General features: G+C 45.3%; 1 protein-coding gene across 4 annotated transcripts in view; it reads left to right on the plus strand.

Annotated features, from left to right (window-relative positions):
- LOC135549576 (phosphoprotein associated with glycosphingolipid-enriched microdomains 1-like) overlaps positions 1 to 24,232 on the plus strand; it is a 111,843-nt gene that overhangs the window by 7,168 nt on the left and 80,443 nt on the right. For 2 of the 4 annotated variants that reach the window (XM_064979661.1, XM_064979663.1), the window contains exon 3: positions 7,197 to 7,246. The exons of the other annotated variants lie outside the window; for them this stretch is intronic. Coding sequence is in view for 1 of the 2 variants with exons in the window: in XM_064979663.1 (XP_064835735.1) it covers positions 7,197 to 7,246 (50 nt within the window). In the remaining variant the exon portion in view is untranslated. The remainder of the gene's footprint in view (positions 1 to 7,196; positions 7,247 to 24,232) is intronic. 4 annotated transcript variants of the gene reach the window in all.

The raw sequence follows: 24,232 nt of genomic DNA on the forward strand, positions 1-24,232 counted from the left end.
ATGGGCTGAGAGTGGCGGAGGGGGTGGGATTACAGAGCTGAGGTCTATGGTGATAGGTGAGATGGGCTGAGAGTGGCTGAGGGGTGGGATTACAGAGCTGAGGTCTATGGTGATAGGTGGGATGGGCTGAGAGTGGCTGAGGGGTGGGATTACAGAGCTGAGGTCTATGGTGATAGGTGGGATTGGCTGAGAGTGACGGAGGGGGTGGGATTACAGAGCTGAGGTCTATGGTGATAGGTGGGATGGGCTGAGAGTGGCGGAGGGGGTGGGATTACAGAGCTGAGGTTTATGGTGATAGGTGGGATGGGCTGTATGGGACGTATGTATGTATATGTAGCAGAAAAGCTGTAAACAAAGCAACTAAAAAGATGTGTCCTCTGAAGAGGGGGGTGGAGGATGGGTTTAAAAATATATATTATAATACAAAATACATAAAAAAAATACTCAATAACCCCTAAACCACCCAGGACTCTCCTCTGAACCCAACTGTATTTATTATCTAATTAGGAAATATCCTGGCTGTGATATTCAAAACAGATGTATTAATGATTTATAATACACGCTTAGTTATTCTGATTGACTAATGAATTATAATACAGACTTAGTTATTCCGTGACACCCTGACCAAGTCAAACATCTTTCAGATCAAGATCACTCAATCTTGAACATGCCATCTTGAACATGTTTCCTTAATGATCACAGTCGCTGTACTCCAACCACATGATTGATATGGTTTTCCCGTCCCTGTCCACCCTGCTACGACTTCACACATCTCATTAGCTCAGGTTTTGTTTCGGTTGCTAGTTTCCCGTCAAGGCACTGCAATCGATTGTGAGACAGGCTGCAACTCATAGAGTTGTGTTATGAGGAAGTGTGTCATTTGTCTGTTTCTGATGATTCATCGTGTTTTCACGTCATGTCATAACTGCGATATTCTCCTGGGATATGCATCTGAAATGGAATCCTGTTCCCTATATACTGTAGTATGGGGGGGGGGTCAAAGGTCGGGATTTGTCTTTCATAGCTTGTTCTCCATCTTCTTTTTAAATAGGGAGCCAGTTTGTTTTAGGCACTTTGATTTCCGTGATTGATCGACACTGGTTTTCTCATGTCTCTCTCTCTTGTCCTTCTGCAGCAGACACATGGTGAGCGATATGTTTAAAACGTTGAATCGCAATAAAGTTGCAGTGTCAAATAGCAATACATGTAGGATCGGGACAATCGCATGTACATATCGTATCGGCACCTAAGTATGGGGATAATATCGTATCGTGAGGTCACTGGCAATTCCCAGCCATACTACAGAGTGCACTACTTTTACTACCTAGTACACTTAGTGCCCTGTACACCACTGTGAACACAACAGTGAGGGTAGTGGTGTTAGTGAAGGCCCCAGCAGGGTACAGGGTAGTGGTTTAGTATAGGCCCCAGTAGGGTACAGGGTAGTGTTTTAGTATAGGCCACAGCAGGGTACAGGGTAGTGTTTTAGTATAGGCCACAGCAGGGTACAGGGTAGTGGTTTAGTATAGGCCCCTGAAGGGTACAGGGTAGTGGTTTAGTATAGGCCCCAGCAGGGTACAGGGTAGTGGTTTAGTATAGGCCACAGCAGGGTACAGGGTAGTGGTTTAGTATAGGCCCCAGAAGGGTACAGGGTAGTGGTTTAGTATAGGCCCCAGCATTGTACAGGGTAGTGGTTTAGTATAGGCCACAGCAGGGTACAGGGTAGTGGTTTAGTATAGGCCCCAGAAGGGTACAGGGTAGTGGTTTAGTATAGGCCCCAGCAGGGTACAGGGTAGTGGTTTAGTATAGGCCCCAGCAGGGTACAGGGTAGTGGTTTAGTATAGGCCCCAGCAGGGTACAGGGTAGTGGTTTAGTATAGGCCCCAGCAGGGTACAGGGTAGTGGTTTAGTATAGGCCCCAGCAGGGTACAGGGTAGTGAACACCGGGCACACAGAATACTAGCTACACCCTGTTCCTCTACAATCAAGCCTGTATAATAATCTAATGCCGTCCAGACACATATCAGACACCTGGTTGTCAGGTAGGCAACGCCTTTAAAACATGTTGTCACTCTTGGCCTGTCAGTGTTTTCTAGGCTTTGGAATGTTGGCTCACCTTTGTCTGATTGCAGGTCTCAGATTTGTGTTGAGTCCCTACTGTACACACAGTATTACTACTGCCAGTCGTCTTTGTCCAGACTCCAGACACACCTCACATCACGTCGTGTCTGATCTTGCCCGTCCAGATCTCTCACTCACTCACTCACTCACTCACTCACTCACTCACTCACTCACTCACTCACTCCCTCACTCCCTCACTCCCTCCCTCACTCACTCACTCACTCACTCACTCACTCACTCACTCACTCACTCCCTCCCTCACTCACTCACTCACTCACTCACGCACTCACTCACTCACTCACCACCACCACTCACTCACCACCACCACTCACCTCTCACTCACTTTCTCACTCACTCACTCACTCACTCACTCACTCACTCACTCACTCACTGACTCACCCACTCACAATCTCACTCACTACCTCACTCACTTTTTCACTCACTTTCTCACTCACTTTCTCACTCACTTTCTCACTCACTTTCTCACTCACTTTCTCACTCACTCACTCACTCACTCACTCACTCACTCACTCACTCACTCACTCACTCACTCACTCACTCACACACTCACTTTCTCACCCACTCACTCGCTCGCTCGCTCACTCACTCACTCACTCACACACTCACTCACTCACTCTCTCACACACTCACTCACTCACGCACTCACGCACTCACACACACTGTTATCAACCGGGGGCCCTTAGCATTTTTCTCAGGCTAACAGGAAGTAGGGAGGTTTGGGCTCGTGTCTGATAGTTGTGGTGTTGTTGGGCTGCCTGTGTTGCGTCTCGGCTGCTGCACTGCTGGAATAAACATTTCCCAGGTATCGCCGGGTGGCCGGCCATTTCAGAGTAAACGCTGTCCTGGCACCCCAATGGTGGAACCAACTTCCCCTGACGCTAGGAGTCCCCGCCAGGCTTCCAAAACCGTCTGACCCTGAAACCAGACCTCTTCAAAGACTATCTTAAGGTTGACATCTCTCTCTTACCCCCCCGCCCCCCCACCCCCCTTCATTTTTATTCTCACTTGTCTTTTCCTAATAGGACTGACGTGTGAAATCTATGCCCGCATGACTGTAAGTTGCTTTGGATAAAAGAGACTGTTAAACGGCTTGTATTGGTATCAGAACTCTGGGACGACAGATGAACGAGCTGCTGCCCAATCACTAAGGGAGCTCTTTCTAAAGAGCCCAGTTAAATTGTACATAAGAGCATTTTTTTTTAAATCTCTAAATGGTTAAACTAGTGAGAAATATATGTGATTATAAAATATATATTCTGACATTGAATTATTTCACCATATTTAATGAATGAATATATTACACTGTAAGTATATTAACATTAATTTCCAATGGTATTGTACTTGATCAGGATAAACTGCTGAATGAGTCCAAAAACTGTGATTCATTTATTTTGAAGATGCACCAGAAATCACCAAAACACGTTTAACCATCTTTAGAGAGGAAACATGTACATGCTACGACTGTGATACATGTTGGTCTCACCTCGCTATCTTCAAATAAATGCACTAATTGTAAGTCTCTCTGGAGAAGAGCTTCTGCTAAATGAATCCAATGTAAATGTAAAGGTGATTAGAGGGAATTGCCAGAGGTGTGATGTGAAATCAGAAGTCTCCATCAGGATTGTGGTTAATCCTGACACATCAAATCAAATCAAAGTTTATTTGTCACGTGCGCCGAATACAACAGGTGTGCACTTATTCCCCTCCTGTCATTACTACAGATGCCTGATGAGAAGACAAAGCTGTGTGCATCCAGCTATAAGTCATGTTTTCTCTCCAGATGAACTGGGTCATGTGACACTAACATAGAGCTACGTAGTTGACTCCAGCTGTAAGTCATGTGACACTAACATAGAGCTACGTAGTTGACTCCAGCTGTAAGTCATGTGACACTAACATAGAGCTACGTAGTTGACTCCAGCTGTAAGTCATGTGACACTAACATAGAGCTACGTAGTTGACTCCAGCTGTAAGTCATGTGACACTAACATAGAGCTACGTAGTTGACTCCAGCTGTAAGTCATGTGACACTAACATAGAGCTACATAGTTGACTCCAGCTGTAAGTCATATGACACTAACATAGAGCTACGTAGTTGACTCCAGCTGTAAGTCATGTGACACTAACATAGAGCTACGTAGTTGACTCCAGCTGTAAGTCATGTGACACTAACATAGAGCTACGTAGTTGACTCCAGCTGTAAGTCATATGACACTAACATAGAGCTACGTAGTTGACTCCAGCTGTAAGTCATGTGACACTAACATAGAGCTACGTAGTTGACTCCAGCTGTAAGTCATGTGACACTAACATAGAGCTACGTAGTTGACTCCAGCTGTAAGTCATGTGACACTAACATAGAGCTACGTAGTTGACTCCAGCTGTAAGTCATGTGACACTAACATAGAGCTACGTAGTTGACTCCAGCTGTAAGTCATGTGACACTAACATAGAGCTACGTAGTTGACTCCAGCTGTAAGTCATGTGACACTAACATAGAGCTACATAGTTGACTCCAGCTGTAAGTCATGTGACACTAACATAGAGCTACGTAGTTGACTCCAGCTGTAAGTCATGTGACACTAACATAGAGCTACGTAGTTGACTCCAGCTGTAAGTCATGTGACACTAACATAGAGCTACGTAGTTGACTCCAGCTGTAAGTCATATGACACTAACATAGAGCTACGTAGTTGACTCCAGCAGTAAGTCATGTGACACTAACATAGAGCTACGTAGTTGACTCCAGCTCTAAGTCATGTGACACTAACATAGAGCTACATAGTTGACTCCAGCTGTAAGTCATGTGACACTAACATAGAGCTACGTAGTTGACTCCAGCTGTAAGTCATGTGACACTAACATAGAGCTACATAGTTGACTCCAGCTGTAAGTCATGTGACACTAACATAGAGCTACGTAGTTGACTCCAGTTTGAGGCTGACTATTGTTTGGGGAGATGACTTGCTGGACTGCTGTGGCATCTGTCAGCAGATAGGATAGGACCGTGTGTGTGTGTGTGTGTGTGTGTTCCCGGTCCCTTGGTCATGTAATGGTGCTGACACAGCAGAGCCCTAGTTGCCAGCCAGTCCAGCCCCAGGTCAGCGCACTGCAGTGTGTGTGTGTGTGTGTGTGTGTTGCTGCCGCTGCTGCTCCTGTATAATGTGACGGAGGGAATAACCTCATCTCACACCACTGGATAACAGCACTGCAGACACACACACACACACACACACACACACACACACACACACACACACACACACACACACACACACACACACACACACACACACACACACACACACACACACACACACACACACACACACACACTGCAGCTCTGCCGCCCTTTGACTAGGTGGCGCTGTAAAAGAAATGGGTGTAGTCGTAACACTTCCTGTAGAGGAAGGCATTATCTGTGTTTTTAAAGCAGGTCTCACTGTGTGGTGGTGTCAGGTGTTGATGGGAAACAGGACCTTCATTCAACAGCAACACCACCCAACATCCCTGGAGGCCTTATGCATAGGGCTCATCAACACAAGATAATGAACCCTAGACACAAGATAAGGAACCATAGACACAAGATAATGAACCCTAGACACAAGATAATGAACCCTAGACACAAGATAATGAACACAAACAAACAACCGTTTGTCTGTTTGTATATCAAGAGGAGAGTCATCAATGGTTTATGGTCCCTGGGCGGCTATCAAGTAGGGTCATCAATGGTTTATGGTCCCTGAGGGGCTATCAAGAGGAGATTCATCAATGGTTTATGGTCCCTGAGCGGCTATCAAGTAGGGTCATCAATGGTTTATGGTCCCTGAGGAGATATCAAGAGGAGATTCATCAATGGTTTATGGTCCCTGAGCGGCTATCAAGTAGGGTCATCAATGGTTTATGGTCCCTGAGGAGATATCAAGAGGAGATTCATCAATGGTTTATGGTCCCTGAGCGGCTATCAAGTAGGGTCATCAATGGTTTATGGTCCCTGAGGAGATATCAAGAGGAGATTCATCAATGGTTTATGGTCCCTGAGGAGATATCAAGAGGAGATTCATCAATGCTCTGTCTTCCCCGGGGAGGAATGTGATGAGAAATGTGATTGAAGGTAGAGTCTCCTTGCAGAGAGGGGACAGCTTGTTAACAGTCTGAGAAAGACCTTATCTCCCCCTGTCTTCTCCCTCTCTCTCTCCTTCCCTCCTTATCCCTCTCTCTCGCTCTCTCTCTCTCTCCCCACCCTCTCCCTCTCTCTATCTCTCCCCTTCTCGCTTGTTCCCCCCCTTCCCTCCTCATTCTTTCTCCCCCTCTCCCCACCCTCTCTCTCTCCCCCTCTCCCACCCTATCCCTCTCTCTCTCTCTCTCTCTCTCTCTCTCTCTCTCTCTCTCTCTCTCCCCCACCCTCTCCCTCTCTCTCTCTCTCTCTCTCCCCTTCTCGCTAGTTCCCCCCCTTGCCTCCCCATTCTTTCTCCCCTTCTCCCAATCCTCTCCCTCTCTCTCTCTGGATGGAAACCTCCCAAGGAGCAGGATCTGGTGTCCTGTCTGTCGGTAGCCTTGCGTGGGCAGAGGGACGGGGACATGGAGCTGTGTTTGTCTGATATTTTTCATCCTAATTACCCACAGTGCACCACACCATGTAGCTCTTGTACTTTTCCCAATTAAAGGGGGACCTTCCTCTTCCTAATGACTGGCCTGGCTGGGGAAAAGGTTACGTTATCTAGCTGGGGCTGATTGATACAACATTTAGTGTAAACAAGGCCTGCTGTGGTCTCAACCCCAGTCCCAGTTCAGTTAGGCAGTGCTAGTCCACCTCTTTTTATAGTTAGACCGTAGAGGCACACAGACTCCATATCAAACACTAAAAACAAAAAGCTTGATATCATTGATGGAAAATCAATTATATGATATGGGCAACAATGTAGCTCACCTGGTTGTCCAGGCTGGATCTGATTTGAGGTGAGTCTGGTCTGGAGCAACAAGCGGCCTGTATCTGTATCAGGTCTTTTCAATGGCTCTGTCATATCTGTTTATGTTCTATTTCTGTGTGAGCAGGAACAGGAAGACTTCTAGGTGGTCATCGCTGGGCCAACAGTCTATTTACTGTAAGTAGTGTATTGTACGGTGTGCGTGTGCGTGTGCGTGTGCTTGTGCGTGTAAGAGAGAAAGAAAGTCTTCCCTGTTCTGTGAGAACCACATTAAGAGTAACAATGACTGCATAGTACAACACACCATCAGTTTCCCATCTTATAAAAGCTGTACCGGACTCTGACCGGACTCTGACCGGGCTCTGACCAGACATGGGCAGAGACCCTCCTACCCCGGGGGCCAGACCAACCCTCCTACCCCGGGGGCCAGACCAACCCTCCTACCCCGGGGGCCAGACTCCAACCCTCCTTCTCCGGAGGCCAGACTCCAACCCTCCTACTCCAGAGGCCAGACTCCAACCCTCCTACTCCAGAGGCCAGACTCCAACCCTCCTACTCCAGAGGCCAGACCAAACCCTCCTACTCCAGAGGCCAGACTCCAACCCTACTCCAGAGGCCAGACTCCAACCCTCCTACTCCAGAGACCAGACTCCAACCCTCCTACTCCAGAGGCCAGACTCCAACCCTCCTACTCCAGAGGCCAGACTCCAACCCTCCTACTCCAGAGGCCAGACTCCAACCCTCCTACTCCAGAGGCCAGACACCAACACTCCTACTCCAGAGGCCAGACCAAACCCTCCTACTCCAGAGACCAGACTCCAACCCTCCTACTCCAGAGGCCAGACCAAACCCTCCTACTCCAGAGGCCAGACTCCAACCCTCCTACTCCAGAGGCCAGACTCCAACCCTCCTACTCCAGAGACCAGACTCCAACCCTCCTACTCCAGAGGCCAGACTCCAACCCTCCTACTCCAGAGGCCAGACACCAACACTCCTACTCCAGAGGCCAGACTCCAACCCTCCTACTCCAGAGGCCAGACTCCAGCCCTCCTACTCCAGAGGCCAGACACCAACAATCCTACTCCAGAGGCCAGACTCCAACCCTCCTACTCCAGAGGCCAGACTCCAACCCTCCTATTCCAGACTCCAACTCTCCTAATCCAGAGGCCAGACTCCAACCCTACTATTATCGTTTGCTCTCCATTCCTGATACTACAGTCCTTCCATCGAGGCTGAGGCCAGTCCATTTGGATTAGAAATGAAGAGACAGGCAGGCTTCCATATTGATAATGCCGACTGTTCCTGCTTCGTGTCTCTCCATTGCGACTGTATCAGTCATGTTGATAAAGAGTTACTGGAACTGTATTCAAACAGGCCTTCATATTGATAATGGGCCTGGTAATAGGATGGAGCCCATGTCACCGGAGAGAGCTTTTATCTCTGTGTTTCTTCTCAAAGTGCAGCAGTAACATGAGAACAACAGCAGGGGGATAGAGAATGATGCAATTATGCTAATTATCCACTGTTAGTTTATTATGTTGGTGTTTTCTTTTATATTACCCCCCACTCTCCCTCCTTCCCTCCCCCCTTCTCCCTCCTTCTCTCCCACCCTCTCTCTCCCTCCTTCCCTCCCCCTCTCTCCCTCCTTCTCTCCCACCCTCTCTCCCTCCTTCCCTCCCTCTCTCTCCCTCCTTCCCTCCCACCCCCTCTCTCCCTCCTTCCCTCCCTCCCTCTCTCTCCCTCCTTCCCTCCCCCACTCTCCCTCCTTCCCTCCCCCTCTCTCCCTCCTTCTCTCCCACCCTCTCTCTCCCTCCTTCACTCCCCCTCTCTCCCTCCTTCTTTCCCACCCTCTCTCTCCCTCCTTCCCTCCCCCTCTCCCCCTCTCTCCTCCTTCTCTCCCACCCTCTCTCTCCCTCCTTCCCTCCCCCTCTCTCCCTCCTTCTCTCCCACCCTCTCTCCCTCCTTCCCTCCCTCTCTCTCCCTCCTTCCCTCCCACCCCTCTCCCCCCTTCCCTCCCTCCCTCCCTCTCTCTCCCTCCGTCACTCCCTCTCTCTCCCTCCTTCCCTCTCTCTCTCCCTCCTTCCCTCACTCTCTCTCCCTCCTTCCCTCCCACCCCCTCTCTCCCTCCTTCCCTCCCTCCTCTCCCTCCTTCCCCCTCTCTCTCTCTCCCTCCCTCCTTCCCTCCCTCTCTCTCCCTCCCTCCTTCCTTCCCTCCCCCTCTCTCTCTCCCTCCTTCCCTCCCTCTCTCTCCCTCCCATCTTCCCTCCCTCTCTCTCCCTCCTTCCCTCCCTCCCTCTCTCTCCCTCCTTCCCTCCCTCTCCAAAACACATAGGACTCATTGAGTAAATCTGTGTCTGGTCGTTTGCCAAAGCGAACAATTGGTAAATATGCTGCACTATCCAGAGCTGGACAATGACACTCATAGAGGACTTGACCATGGGTATTGACAGCGGGGGCTGAGAGTTAGAGTAGGGGGGAGGACCCCTGAGTGAGTCAATAGTAGGCTACATTAGGAGAAAAAATGTTCTGGCCACGTAAAGAGAAGAAATGCATATTTGTGGGTCTTTCCTCGAAAGCTTTTCTTTTTAACCTTGAGACTGTGTGGTTCTCATGTTGATGTAAGATTAACATGGTGAGAGTGGGAGGACTAAACACATTACTGATGGTTTTTTGTTGCTTCGTGTTTGGCTGTTTTGCCCAGCTGAATATCTGTTATCATATCCTTCTACAGTTTAATACCTGTTGTCATATCCTTCTACAGTTTAATACCTGTTGTCATATCCTTCTACAGTTTAATACCTGTTGTCATATCCTTCTACAGTTTAATACCTGTTGTCATATCCTTCTACAGTTTAATACCTGTTGTCATATCCTTCTACAGTTTAATACCTGTTGTCATATCCTTCTACAGTTTAATACCTGTTATCATATCCTTCTACAGTTTAATACCTGTTGTCATATCCTTCTACATCATATCCTTCTACAGATTAATACCTGTTATCATATCCTTCTACAGTTTAATACCTGTTGTCATATCCTTCTACAGATTAATACCTGTTGTCATATCCTTCTACAGTTTAATACCTGTTATCATATCCTTCTACAGTTTAATACCTGTTGTCATATCCTTCTACAGATTAATACCTGTTGTCATATCCTTCTACAGTTTAATACCTGTTATCATATCCGTCTACAGTTTAATACCTGTTGTCATATCCTTCTACAGATTAATACCTGTTGTCATATCCTTCTACAGTTTAATACCTGTTGTCATATCCTTCTACAGTTTAATACCTGTTATCATATCCTTCTACAGTTTAATACCTGTTATCATATCCTTCTACATCATATCCTTCTACAGATTAATACCTGTTATCATATCCTTCTACAGTTTAATACCTGTTGTCATATCCTTCTACAGTTTAATACCTGTTGTCATATCCTTCTACAGTTTAATACCTGTTGTCATATCCTTCAAAGTTGCCTTAGGAACTTCAGTTTCCTTGGAAACTCCAGTTAGTTGTTGACTGGTATAACCCTCTTGTAGAAGCACTACAGAACATTCTCCATTGCTAGGTTTTTCACATTAGAAAAATACCTACAAAAATCGAATTGTCCTTGGTCACAAAAGTCCCTTTAACGCTTAACCAACTATGTAAGAACTTAGGAATGTATTTAACTGCAACCTCTACCACCACAGAGTAGTCCCAGTGAGGAGAGGAGAGGAGTGTGGAGCATAAAGGAAAGGAAAGAAGATGTAGTGGGATTAAATCAAATATGTAGTGTGTGTTTGGGTCTGTGTGTGTGTTGGTCTGTGTGTGTGTGGGTGTGTGTGTGTGCCGATAATGTGGGCGATCTCTCAGGACTGGAGATGGAGGTTGTGCTGGAAGGAGAGAGAGAGATTGAGAAAGAGGAGGGAGAGAGATTGATAAAGAGGAGAGAGAGATTTGAAAAGAAGCAGCATGCAGCAGGGAGGAGACTGTGCTGCAGGGAGGAGACTGTGCTGCAGGGAGGAGACTGTGCTGCAGGGAGGAGACTGTGCTGCAGGGAGGAGACTGTGCTGCAGGGAGGAGGCGGTGCTGCAGGGAGGAGACTGTGCTGCAAGGAGGAGACTGCAGCAGGAAGGGACTGTGCTGCAGGGAGGAGACTGTGCTACAGGGAGGAGACTGTGCTGCAGGGAGGAGACTGTGCTGCAGGGAGGAGACTGTGCAACAGGGAGGAGACTGTGCTGAAGGGAGGAGACTGTGCTGCAGGGAGGAGGCGGTGCTGCAGGGAGGAGACTGTGCTGCAAGGAGGAGACTGCAGCAGGGAGGGGACTGTGCTGCAGGGAGGAGACTGTGCAGCAGGGAGGAGACTGTGCTGCAGGGAGGGAGACTGTGCTGCAGGGAGGAGACATAAGATAAGGAGAGAAGAGGCCAAAACTGAAGAATAGACTAGTGCATTCGAGTACATTCTAATGCATTCTAGTGAATTGTAGAGCATTCTAGTGCATTCTAGTGAATTGTAGTGCATTCTAGTGCATTCTTGTGCATTCTTAATGCATTCTAGTGAATTGTAGAGCATTCTAAGGCATTCTAATGCATTTCAATGTGTTGTAGAGCGTTCTAGTGCATTCTAATGCATTGTGGATCATTCTAGTGCATTCTAATGCATTCTAGTGAATTGTAGAGCATTCTAATGCATTACAATGTGTTGTAGAGCGTTCTAGTGCATTCCAATGCATTGTGGAGCATTCTAGTGCATTCTAATGCATTCTAGTGAATTGTAGAGCATTCTAATGCATTCTAAAGCATTCTAATTCATTACAATGTGTTGTAGAGCGTTCTAGTGCATTCTAATGCATCGTAGAGCATTCTAGTGCATTGTAGAGCATTCTAATGCATTCTAAAGCATTCTAATGCATTACAATGTGTTGTAGAGCGTTCTAGTGCATTCTAATGCATTTTAGAGCATTCTAGTGCATTGTAGAGCATTCTATCGGAGGGCCTGTTGTCCAGACCTCTGGCAGTCTCTATGGGGGTGCCACAGGGTTCAATTCTCAGGCCAACTCTTTTTTCTGTATACATCAATGATGTCGCTCTTGCTGCTGGTGACTCTCTGATCCACGCAGACGACACCATTCTGTATACATCGGGCACATCTTTGGACACTGTGTTAACAAACATCCAAACGAGATTCAATGCCATACAACACTACTTCTGTGGCCTCCAACTGCTTTTAAATGCTAGTAAAACTAAATGCATGCTCTTTAACCGATCGCTGCCTGCACCTGCCCGCCCGTCCAGCATCACTACTCTGGACTGTTCTGACTTAGAATATGTGGACAACTACAAATACTTAGGTGTTTGGTTAGACCGTTAACTCTCCTTCCAGACTCACATTAAGCATCTCCAATCCAAAATTAAATCTAGAATCGGCTTCCTATTTCGCAACAAAGCCTCCTTCCCTCATGCTGCCAAACATACCCTCGTAAAACTGACTATCCTACCGATCCTTGACTTCGGCGATGTCATTTACAAAATAGCCTCAAACACTCTACTCAAAAAATTGGATGTAGTCTATCACAGTGCCATCCATTTTGTCACCAAAGTCCCATATACTACCCACCACTGTGACCGGTACACTCTCGTTGGCTGGCCCTCGCTTCATATTCATCGCCAAACCCACTGGCTACAGGTCTTCTAATCTTTGCTTGGTAAAGCCCCACCATGTCTCAGCTCACTGGTCACCATAGCAACAGCCACCCGTAGCACGCGCTCCAGCAGGTATATTTCACTGGTCACCCCCAATGCCAACACCTCCGTTGGCCACCTTTCCTTCCAGTTCTCTGCTGCCAATGACTGGAACGAATTGCAAAAATCACTGAAGCTGCAGACATATCTCCCTCTCTAACTTCCAGCATCAGCTGTCAGAGCAGCTTACCGATCCCTGTACCTGTACACAGCCCATCTGTGAATAGCACACCCAACTACCTCATCCCCATATTATTATTTATTTATTTATTTTTGCTATTTTGCACCCCAGTATCTCAAATTGCACATCATCATCTGCACATCTATGACTCCAGTTTTAATGCTAATTTGTAATTATTTCACCTCTATGGCCTGTTTATTGTGTTACCTCCCTAATCTTACTACATTTACACACACTGTACATAGATTGTTCTACTGTATTATTGACTGTATGGTTGTTTATCTCATGTGTAACTCTGTGTTGTTGTTTTTGTCGCACTGCTTTGCTTTATGTTGGCCAGGTCGCAATTGTAAATGAGAACTTGTTCTCAACTGGCCTACCTGGTTAAATAAAGGTGAAATAAAAAAAAAATGAAATAAAAAAATGGTGCATTCTAATGCATTGTAGAGCATTCTAGTGTGTTGTCGAGCATTCTAGTGCGTTTTAGAGCATTCTAGTGTGTTGTAGAGCATTCTATTCCGTTATAGAGCATTCTAGTGTGTTGTAGAGCATTCTATTCCGTTATAGAGCATTCTAGTGCTTTCTAGAGCATTCTATTCCGTTATAGAGCATTCTAGTGCATTATAGTGTGTTGTAGAGCATTCTATTCCGTTATAGAGCATTCTAGTGCTTTGTAGAGCATTCTAGTCCATTATAGAGCATTCTACGTTGTAGAGCATTCTAGTGCGTTATAGAGCATTATAGTGCTTTCTAGAGCATTGTAGAGCATTCTAGTGCATTCTCGTGTGTTGAAGGGCATTATAGTGCTTTCTAGAGCATTCTAGTGCGTTGTAGAGCATTATTTTTTTTATTTTACCTTTATTTTACTAGGCAAGTCAGTTAAGAACAAATTCTTATTTTCAATGACGGCCTAGGAACAGTGGGTTAACTGCCTGTTCAGGGGCAGAACGACAGATTTTGTACCTTGTCAGCTCGGGGATTTGAACTTGCAACCTTTCGGTTACTAGTCCAATGCTCTAACCACTAGGCTACACTGCCTAGTCCGTTATAGAGCATTCTAGTGCTTTCTAGAGCATTCTAGTACATTGTAGAGCGTTGTAGAGCATTATAGTGCATTGTAGAGCATTCTAGTGCATTGTAGAGCATTCTAGTGCGTTCTAGAGCATTCTAGTGCATTATAGAGCATTCTAGTGCTTTCTAGAGCATTCTAGTACATTGTAGAGCATTCTAGTGCATTGTAGAGCATTCTAGTCCATTATAGAGCATTCGAGTGTGTTGTAGAGCAGTATAGTGCGTTGTAGAGCATTCTAGTGCTTTCTAGAGCATTGTAGAGCATTCTAGTGCTTCCTAGAGCATTGTAGAGCATTCTAGTGCGTTGTAGAGCATTCTAGTGCTTTCTAGAGCATTGTGGAGCATTCTAGAGCATTCTTTAGTTCACTGGCCTTTGGAAGAGAGTAGAATGTTGGTATTTGAATAATCTATAATAAATGAATGACTTTACATGGTTGCCGGTAGCCTAGTGGTCAGAACGTTGGACCAGTACCCGAGAGGTTGTTAGATCGATTCCCAGAGCTGACAATGTAAAAATATCTTGTTTTGCCCCTGAACAAGGCAGTTAACCAGCTGTTATTGTAAAATAGAATTTGTTCTTTACTAACTTGCCTAGTTAAATAAATAATTTTAAAACACTGGGAATAGGGAAGGATGTTCTGTACTTTCTTTCGGGAGAGTATACACTTTCTTGTGATGAAACGGAAATGTGAAACTGAAAGACAAGAGAGAAGAGAGAACGTGGGTGAGAGGAGAGGAGATGGTATGAGAGTTGAGGTTCATGTTTAGGTATCAGACAGAAACCATTGGTTTGGGACAAGGGGAATAGGGAATGGGACTGTTCTAGTTTGGGAATGTTAGGTAATGGAATTGTTCAATTTTGTGAATGTTAGGGAATGGGACTGTTGTAGTTTGGGAATGTTAGGGAATGGGACTGTTCTATTTTGGGAATGTTAGGGAATGGGACTGTTCTAGTTTGGGAATGTTAGGGAATGGGACTGTTCTAGTTTGGGAATGTTAGGGGGAGGGACTGTTCTAGTTTGGGAATGTTAGGGAATGGGACTGTTCTAGTTTGGGAATGTTAGGGAATGGGACTGTTCTAGTTTGGGAATTTTAGGGGGAGGGACTGTTCTAGTTTGGAATGCAGGATCATTCAGGAAGAAAAGTTATGATGAGGATGGCGGGAAAGGATCCAATGGGAACTACTTGGACAGGACGTGAGTAGAGGAAATCCCAGTTGTAATCAAACATGCTGCATGATGATTGGATAAGGACAACAAGAGATGGATCCCACTGCTGTTTCTGCAACACGTGCTTGGGAATGTGAAACAACATTATCCAGTAATTCTCTGGTCAGTGTGTGTGTGTGTGTGTGTGTGTGTGTGTGTGTGTGTGTGTGTGTGTGTGTGTGTGTGTGTGTGTGTGTGTGTGTGTGTGTGTGTGTGTGTGTCTTGTGACTCTTGGTGTAGTAGGGACACTTTCACACTCATCAGGGATGCTGTGATTCCAGGAACTTCAGTTGATGTCCCCTCTCTGTCCCCTCTTTCACACAGCTATAGTTATAATGCTTCCTGCTGCTATAACACTGACAGCAGCTCATGAGGGGTGGATTCAATTTGAGCTGTCAACCATCAATATATTTTATTTGTTTTTTCAACCAAAACTGTAAAAAAAAAACATAAACAGTACCTCAAATAGGAAACAGCTTATGTTTTTAGCTCCATAGACCTGTTCTATGTGTTCTGTTCTAGGTGTTCTGTCCCCCCCCCCCCCTTCCACAGACCACCACAGTCCTCTTCGGCTGTTCCCCACAGCCACACGGCCCCCCTCTAAGTTTTATTTTATTTTATGAGACCATATTTGTGGGAACCCAGTCCACCACGGTAACCACACAGCCAGCAGACCAGGTCTCTCATTAGCAAGCCACTACGCTACTATAAAAGCTGCTCAACAAATCACTCTCTCGGTTCTGTTATGTTCTCTCTCTCTTTCACTCTCCCTACCATCTCGCTCTCTGTAGAATGAAGCTTTATGGTGGGGAGAGAGAGATGAGGGAGAGAGAGATGAGGGAGAGAGAGGTGAAGGAGAGAGAGGTGAAGGAGAGAGATGAAGGAGAGAGAGATGAGGGAGAGAGAGATGAGGGAGAGAGAGGTTAAGGAGAGAGAGGTTAAGGAGAGAGATGAAGGAGAGAGATGAAGGAGAGAGAGATGAGGGAGAGAGAGATGAGTGAGAGAGAGATGAGGGAGAGAGAGGTTAAGGAGAGAGAGATGAGGGAGAGAGAGATGACGGAGAGAGAGATGAGGAAGAGATAGATGAGGGAGAGATAGATGAGTGAGAGAGAGGTGAAGGAGAGAGATGAAGGAGAGAGATGAAGGAGAGAGAGATGAGGGAGAGAGAGATGAGGGAGAGAGAGGTTAAGGAGAGAGAGATGAGGGAGAGAGAGATGACGGAGAGAGAGATGAGGAAGAGATAGATGAGGGAGAGATAGATGAGGGAGAAGGGGAGATGAGGGAGAGATAGATGAGGGAGAAGGGGAGATGAGGGAGAGAGAGGTGGAGGAGAGAGGTGAAGGAGAGAGATGAAGGAGAGAGAGATGAGGGAGAGAGAGATGAGGGAGAGAGAGGTTAAGGAGAGAGAGATGAGGGAGAGAGAGATGAGGGAGAGAGAGATGAGGAAGAGATAGATGAGGGAGAGATAGATGAGGGAGAAGGGGAGATGAGGGAGAGATAGATGAGGGAGAAGGGGAGATAAGGGAGAGAGAGATGAGGGAGAAGGGGAGATGAGGGAGAGATAGAAGGGGAGATGAGGGAGAGAATAACAACTTCATTCCAACCCATCTGTTCCAGCTGCTCCGGTGCCTTCAACTATAATTCATTAACACAGAAAGTTCCAGAGTGCCTCTGTAACTCTGAGAGGGAGAGAGTTGGCTGGGATTTGGCTGTGTGTCTGGGGCAAGGCCTGGACTATGTCTGTGTGGCAGGTACTGGGACTGAAAGCTGGGCCTCTCTCTAACCAAACACAGCTGATCCAGACACTGTATTTCTACACTAACAGGCCTCTCTCTAACCAGATACTGTATTCCTACTCTAGCTGTATTCCTACTCTAACAGGCCTCTCTCTAACCAGATACTGTATTCCTACTCTAGCTGTATTCCTACTCTAACAGGCCTCTCTCTAACCAGATACTGTATTCCTACTCTAGCTGTATTCCTACTCTAACAGGCCTCTCTTTAACCAGATACTGTATTCCTACTCTAGCTGTATTCCTACTCTAACAGGCCTCTCTCTAACCAGATACTGTATTCCTACTCTAACAGGCCTCTCTCTAACCAGATACTGTATTCCTACTCTAACAGGCCTCTCTCTAACCAGATACTGTATTCCTACTCTAACTGTATTCCTACTCTAACAGGCCTCTCTCTAACCAGATACTGTATTCCTACTCTAACAGGCCTCTCTCTAACCAGATACTGTATTCCTACTCTAGCTGTATTCCTACTCTAACAGGCCTCTCTTTAACCAGATACTGTATTCCTACTCTAGCTGTATTCCTACTCTAACAGGCCTCTCTTTAACCAGATACTGTATTCCTACTCTAACAGGCCTCTCTCTAACCAGATACTGTATTCCTACTCTAGCTGTATTCCTACTCTAACAGGCCTCTCTTTAACCAGATACTGTATTCCTACTCTAGCTGTATTCCTACTCTAACAGGCCTCTCTCTAACCAGATACTGTATTCCTATTCTAGCTGTATTCCTACTCTAACAGGCCTCTCTCTAACCAGATACTGTATTCCTACTCTAACAGGCCTCTCTTTAACCAGATACTGTATTCCTACTCTAACTGTATTCCTACTCTAACAGGCCTCTCTCTAACCAGATACTGTATTCCTACTCTAACAGGCCTCTCTCTAACCAGATACTGTATTCCTACTCTAGCTGTATTCCTACTCTAACAGGCCTCTCTCTAACCAGATACTGTATTCCTACTCTAGCTGTATTCCTACTCTAACAGGCCTCTCTCTAACCAGATACTGTATTCCTACTCTAACATGCCTCTCTCTAACCAGATACTGTATTCCTACTCTAACTGTATTCCTACTCTAACTGTATTCCTACTCTAACAGGCCTCTCTCTAACCAGATACTGTATTCCTACTCTAACTGTATTCCTACTCTAACTGTATTCCTACTCTAACTGTTTTCCTACTCTAATAGGCCTCTCTCTAACCAGATACTTTATTCCTACTCTAGCTGTATTCCTACTCTAACAGGCCTCTCTCTAACCAGATACTGTATTCCTACTCTAACAGGCCTCTCTCTAACCAGATACTGTATTCCTACTCTAAACAGGCCTCTCTCTAACCAGATACTGTATTCCTACTCTAACAGGCCTCTCTCTAACCAGATACTGTATTCCTACTCTAAACAGGCCTCTCTCTAACCAGATACTGTATTCCTACTCTAACTGTATTCCTACTCTAACAGGCCTCTCTCTAACCAGATACTGTATTCCTACTCTAGCTGTATTCCTACTCGAACAGTCCTCTCCAGTGGCTGGGGGGATGGACGGTAACATTGGTTGGTTGGTTTCTTAGCCTCAGTGCCAGTGGTGTGTTGAGAAAGAGAGAGTCACGGGGGCGCAGTGCTCTAAAAACTTCACATTGCATTTCTCTAATGTGTTTGATGCTGATGAGCTGGGAAGCCCACGACCTTCCTGTGCTGTCTTCTCAGATTCTCTCTCTCTCTCTCTCTCTCTCTCTTTCTCTCTCTCTCTCTATCTCTCTCTTTCTCTCTCTCTCTCTCTCTTTCTCTCTCTCTCTCTATCTCTCTCTTTCTCTCTCTCTCTCTCTCTTTCTCTCTCTCTCTTTCTCTCTCTCTCTCTCTCTCTCTCTCTCTCTCTCTCTCTCTCTCTCTCTCTCTCTCTCTCTCTCTCTCTCTCTCTCTCTCTCTCTCTCTCTCTCTCTCTCTCTCTCTCTCTCTCTTTCTCTCTCTCTCTCTCTCTCTCTCTCTCTCACTCTCTCTCTCTCTCTCTCTTTCTCTCTCTCTCTCTCTCTCTTTCTTTCTCTCTCTTTCTCTCTCTCTCTCTGTCTATCTTTTTCTCTCCCTCTCTCTCTCTCTCTCTCTCTCTTTCTCTCTCTCTCTCTCTCTCTCTCTCTCTCTCTCTTTCTCTTTCTCTCAGGCAAGTCTGTTTGCTCATCTCTGTCTCTCTCTGTCTCTTTCGCTCTCTCTTTCTCTCTCTCTGTCTATCTTTTTCTCTCTCTCTTTCTTTCTCTCTGTGCGGACTTCAGGAAAATCTTGGTCTCTTGGTAAGGGAGGTTGGGGTCTGTCCAGACTGTCTATCCTTCCTCTATTCTGGCTCCATGGGTGACGTGGTTGCTAGGTGATGGATGGACAGGTTGGCGTGGCGAAACTGTGTGCCAGCAGGTCACTCAGTATCATGGCAGGGTACTCTGTCTCAGAGAAAGAGGGAAAGAGAAAGCGAGAGGAGAGAGGGAGTGCGAGAGGGGGGAGACAAAGAGAGGAAGAGAGAAGGAGAGAGACCGTGAGAGAGGGGAAGTTAACAGTTTCATTTCTCTGTCATCCAATCGAACAATTAATAATGCTTAATAGAAAACCGTCTCTATAAATCGAGCTACTTTTTCTGTTGCAGATAAAAAATGTCCGGTTTCGGTGATATGTATCGGTATATACTCAACGAAAATATAAACGCAACATGCAACAATTTCAACGATTTTACTGAGTTACAGTTCATATAAGGAAATCAGTCAATTGAAATAAATTGAACTAATCTATGGATTTCACATGACTGGGCAGGGGCGCAGCCATGGGTGGGGCTGGGAGGGCATAGGCCCACCTAATTCGGAGCCAGGCCAGCCAATCAGAATGAGTTTTTCCCCACAAAAGGACTTTATTACAGACAGAAATACTGGGCTGGCGTGGTTACACACGGCCTGCGGTTGTGAGGCCGGTTGGACTTACTGCCAAATTCTCTACAATTATGTTAGAGGCTGCTTATGGAAGAGAAATTAACATTCAATTATCTGGTAACAACTCTGGTGTACATTCCTGTACATTCCTGCAGTCATCGTACCCTCAAAACTTGAGACATCTCCGGCATTGTGTTGTGTGACAAAACAGCATATTTTAGAGTGGCCTTTTATTGTCCCCATGCACAAGGTGCACCTGTGTAACAATCATGCTGTTTAATTAGTTTCTTGATATGCCACACCTGTCAGGCGGATGGATTATCATGGCAATGGAGAAATGCTCACTAACAGGGATGTAAACCAAATATGTTCACAACATTTGAGAGCTTTTTTTGCGTATGGAACATTTCTGGGATCTTTTATTTCAGCTCATGAAACATGGGACCAACACTTTACATGTTGTTTTTATATTTTTGTTCAGTCTAAAACCATCAGAATCCAGAAATCCCATGAAAACCACTAAGAATTCAGAGAGAGAGAGCAAGAGAGAGACAGAGATGGAAGATAGGAGAGAAAGAGACTGAGAGGGAAGGAGAAAAAGAAAGAGAGAGATGGAAGGAGAGAAAGAAAGAGAGACAGAGAGAGCTAAAGAGAGCGACAGTTTGTATGAAGTCTGTGGCATGTCAACCCCTTGGATATCCTCAGCAGCTGTGGTATTGACGCAGTAAAGGATTATGGGAGATGAGCAGCAGTACTCTGACCCACAGCTTTCCCAGTAGGCTTTCTGTGTGTGTGTGTGTGTGTGTGTGTGTGTGTGTGTGTGTGTGTGTGTGTGTGTGTGTGTGTGTGTGTGTGTGTGTGTGTGTGTGTGTGTGTGTGTGTGTGTGTGTGTGTGTGTGTGTGTGTGTGTGTGTGTGTCTGTGTGAGAATCTGCAACAGCTGGGGCCTGGTTAGTCACACAGCTACAGCAGTGCAGATACCTGCAAGTATAAACACTTTCACACAAAAACACCCACACACACGCACAAATTTGAGCAACATTTGAGAGAAATTAACTTTTTTGTGCATATGGAACATTTGGGGGATCTTTTATTTCAGCTCATGAAACATGGGACCAACACTTTACATTGCGTTAAACATTTTCTTTAGTTTAGTTAATTTTACCGACAATCATAAAAAATGTGATTCTATCCACTTCCTCATTCTCTGTCCCGCTGTCACATAGAGATGTATGGAGAGTGAAACATTGTATTTGTCTCATTATTGCCTCTGTAAGTGAAGGGCAGCGTCATTGAGACAGATACAAGTGTTTATCAACTAACTGTAATGGTGTTAGGTTGTCAAAGCTAAAATACCACCTCTGCAGGATCAATTACAAATCGACGCCACCTTTCAATGATAAGCGAACATCAACAGTAAATTCAAAGTGATAGACTCCTTCAGCGCCCTTAACTAAACCCTTATTGGGGTGCCAAAACAACATTTTCTTTGTCAATTACAATTTTATGAGAAGGACAATATTTACTAGTCCAACGCTGTAAGCACTAGGCTACCCTGCCGCCCCAATGGCATCTAACAACTCTAACAGCTACTTTAACACACTTCTGTGAATGAGGGGACCTGTAGGATTCCTCCTGGAATTTAACTTTGACATACGTATAATAAAAATGTAAATATATTTTAAGCTAAAAAATAAAAAATCTTCTTCCGGCAGTCGACAGGTTCTTCTGGCAACCTGAAAAAGAGTCGTACCTTTCCGTTATACCCTCCGTCTTTTCTGATAATGCTGCTATACCCTCCGTCTTTTCTGATAATGCTGCTATACCCTCCGTCTTTTCTGATAATGCTGCTATACCCTCCATCTTGTGACTAACACCCGCTCCGATGATGCATTCAATGGTTAACACCTAATGCGGCCATCGCTCAAAAGGTGCTATTTTCAGCACCCACTAACCCCTACCTTTCCTCGCCTAGGAAGAACATTCGCTTTCACAGTAGGCCCGCCTTCAGTAGGCCCGCCTTCAGTAGGCCCGCCTTCAGTAGGCCCGCCTCCTGGCTGGGGAATTTCCATTGCAAGCTCGCAGCCTTATTAGTACACTCCATTATCATGACATTTTTAACCATTCATTCTTCAACTTAAATTTTTAAACTTGACCATTTCCCTACACCACTCCATTATAATCCCACTCTAACCTAACTAATTACTCCCCTAACCTCTTAGATATCCCACAACTTAAACATTTCATCATTACAACATTTCAACATTAGAATCTTTCATTATAAACTGGGTGGGTTGAGCCTTAAATGGTGATTTCATTTGTAATTTTTCTAATTGAACCTTTATTGAACTATGCCAAGTCAGTTAAGAATAAATTCTTATTTTCAATGACGGCCTACCAAAAGGCAAAAGGCCTCCTGCGGGGATGTAATAAAATGTAGGACAAAACACACATCACGACAAGAGAGACAACACAACACTACATAAAGAGAGACCTACGACAACAACATAGCAAGGCAGCAACGCATGACAACACAGCATGGTAGCAACACAACATGGCAGCAGCACAAAATGGTAGCAACACAACATGACAACAACATGATAGCAACACAACATGGTAGCAGTACAAAACAGGGTACAAACATTGTTGGGCACAGACAACAGCACAAACGGCATAAAGGTAGAGACAACAATACATCACACAAAGGAGCCACAACTGTCAGTAAGAGTGTCCATGATTGAGTCTTTGAATGAAGAGATGGAGATTACAACTGTCCAGTTTGAGTGTTTGTTGCAGCTCGTTCCAGTCGCTAGCTGCAGCAAACTGAAAAGATGATTGGCTGACAGCCGTGGTATATCAGTGGTATAGCACAGGTATGACAAAACATGTATTTTTACTGCTCTAAATACGTTGGTAACCGGTTTATAACAGCAGTAAGTCACCTCGGGGGTTTGTGAAATATGGCCAGTATACCTCGGCACAACACAGCTGTATCCAGGCACGACACAGCTGTATCCAGGCACGACACAGCTGTATCCAGGCACGACACAGCTGTATCCAGGCACGACACAGCTGTATCCAGGCACGACACAGCTGTATCCAGGCACGACACAGCTGTATCCAGGCACGACACAGCTGTATCCAGGCACAACACAGCTGTATCCAGGCACAACACAGCTGTATCCAGGCACAACACAGCTGTATCCAGGCACAACACAGCCCTTAGCCGTGGTATATTGGCCATATAACACACCCTCTCGGTCCTTAATGCTTAATTATCAACCTACTACAGGCCATGCATGGTGCCCTGTCCTTTCAACCTAACGAACATAGTCTAAATGCATTATAACATTCTAACCTAACGAACATAGTCTAAATGCATTATAACATTCTAACCTAACGAACATAGTCTAAATGCATTATAACATTCTAACCTAACGAACATAGTCTAAATGCATTATAACATTCTAAACTAACGAACATAGTCTAAATGCATTATAACATTCTAAACTAACGAACATAGTCTAAATGCATTATAACATTCTAACCTAACGAACATAGTCTAAATGCATTATAACATTCTAACCTAACGAACACAGTCTAAATGCATTATAACATTCTAAACTAACGAACATAACATTCTAAACTAACGAACATAGTTTTGCGACAGTATCAAATTTACATTTTGGATTGTTCTTATTCTCCTCAATTAGGTTGGAAAAATAGGATGATCGAGCAGCAGCTCTTCGATATTAAACGTTACTGTCTTTCCAAGCTAGTAGGAAGACTTCAAGTTTGGTGTAGCGCCATTTCTGTTCCAATTTTCTGGAAGCTTGCTTCAGGGCTCAAGTATTTTCTGTGTTCCAGGGAGCAAATTTCTTATGACAAATGTGTTTTGTTTTTAGGGATGCGACTGCATCTAGGGTATTACGCAATGTTACATTTAGTTCCTCAGTTAGGTGGTTAACTTATTGTTGTACTCCGATGTCCTTGGGGAGGTGAAGGGAGCCTGGAAGGGCATCTAGGAGTCTTTGGATTGTCCGAGAATTTATAGCACGGCTTTTGATGCTCCTTGGTTGGGGTCTGAGCAGATTATTTGTTGTGATTGAAAATGTAATAAAATGGTGGTCCGATAGACACATTTTTGAGTGAACACGGAGAGGTGGTAGAGAAGTCTGTCAGCAAGAACAATGGCAGTGACAGAGACATGCGAAGGACATACACACAGGACAAGGTGGTTTACTAGACCACATGAAAACTAAACTAATGAT

Source organism: Oncorhynchus masou, chromosome 12 (assembly GCF_036934945.1).
Source record: "Oncorhynchus masou masou isolate Uvic2021 chromosome 12, UVic_Omas_1.1, whole genome shotgun sequence".
NCBI lineage: Eukaryota > Metazoa > Chordata > Actinopteri > Salmoniformes > Salmonidae > Oncorhynchus > Oncorhynchus masou.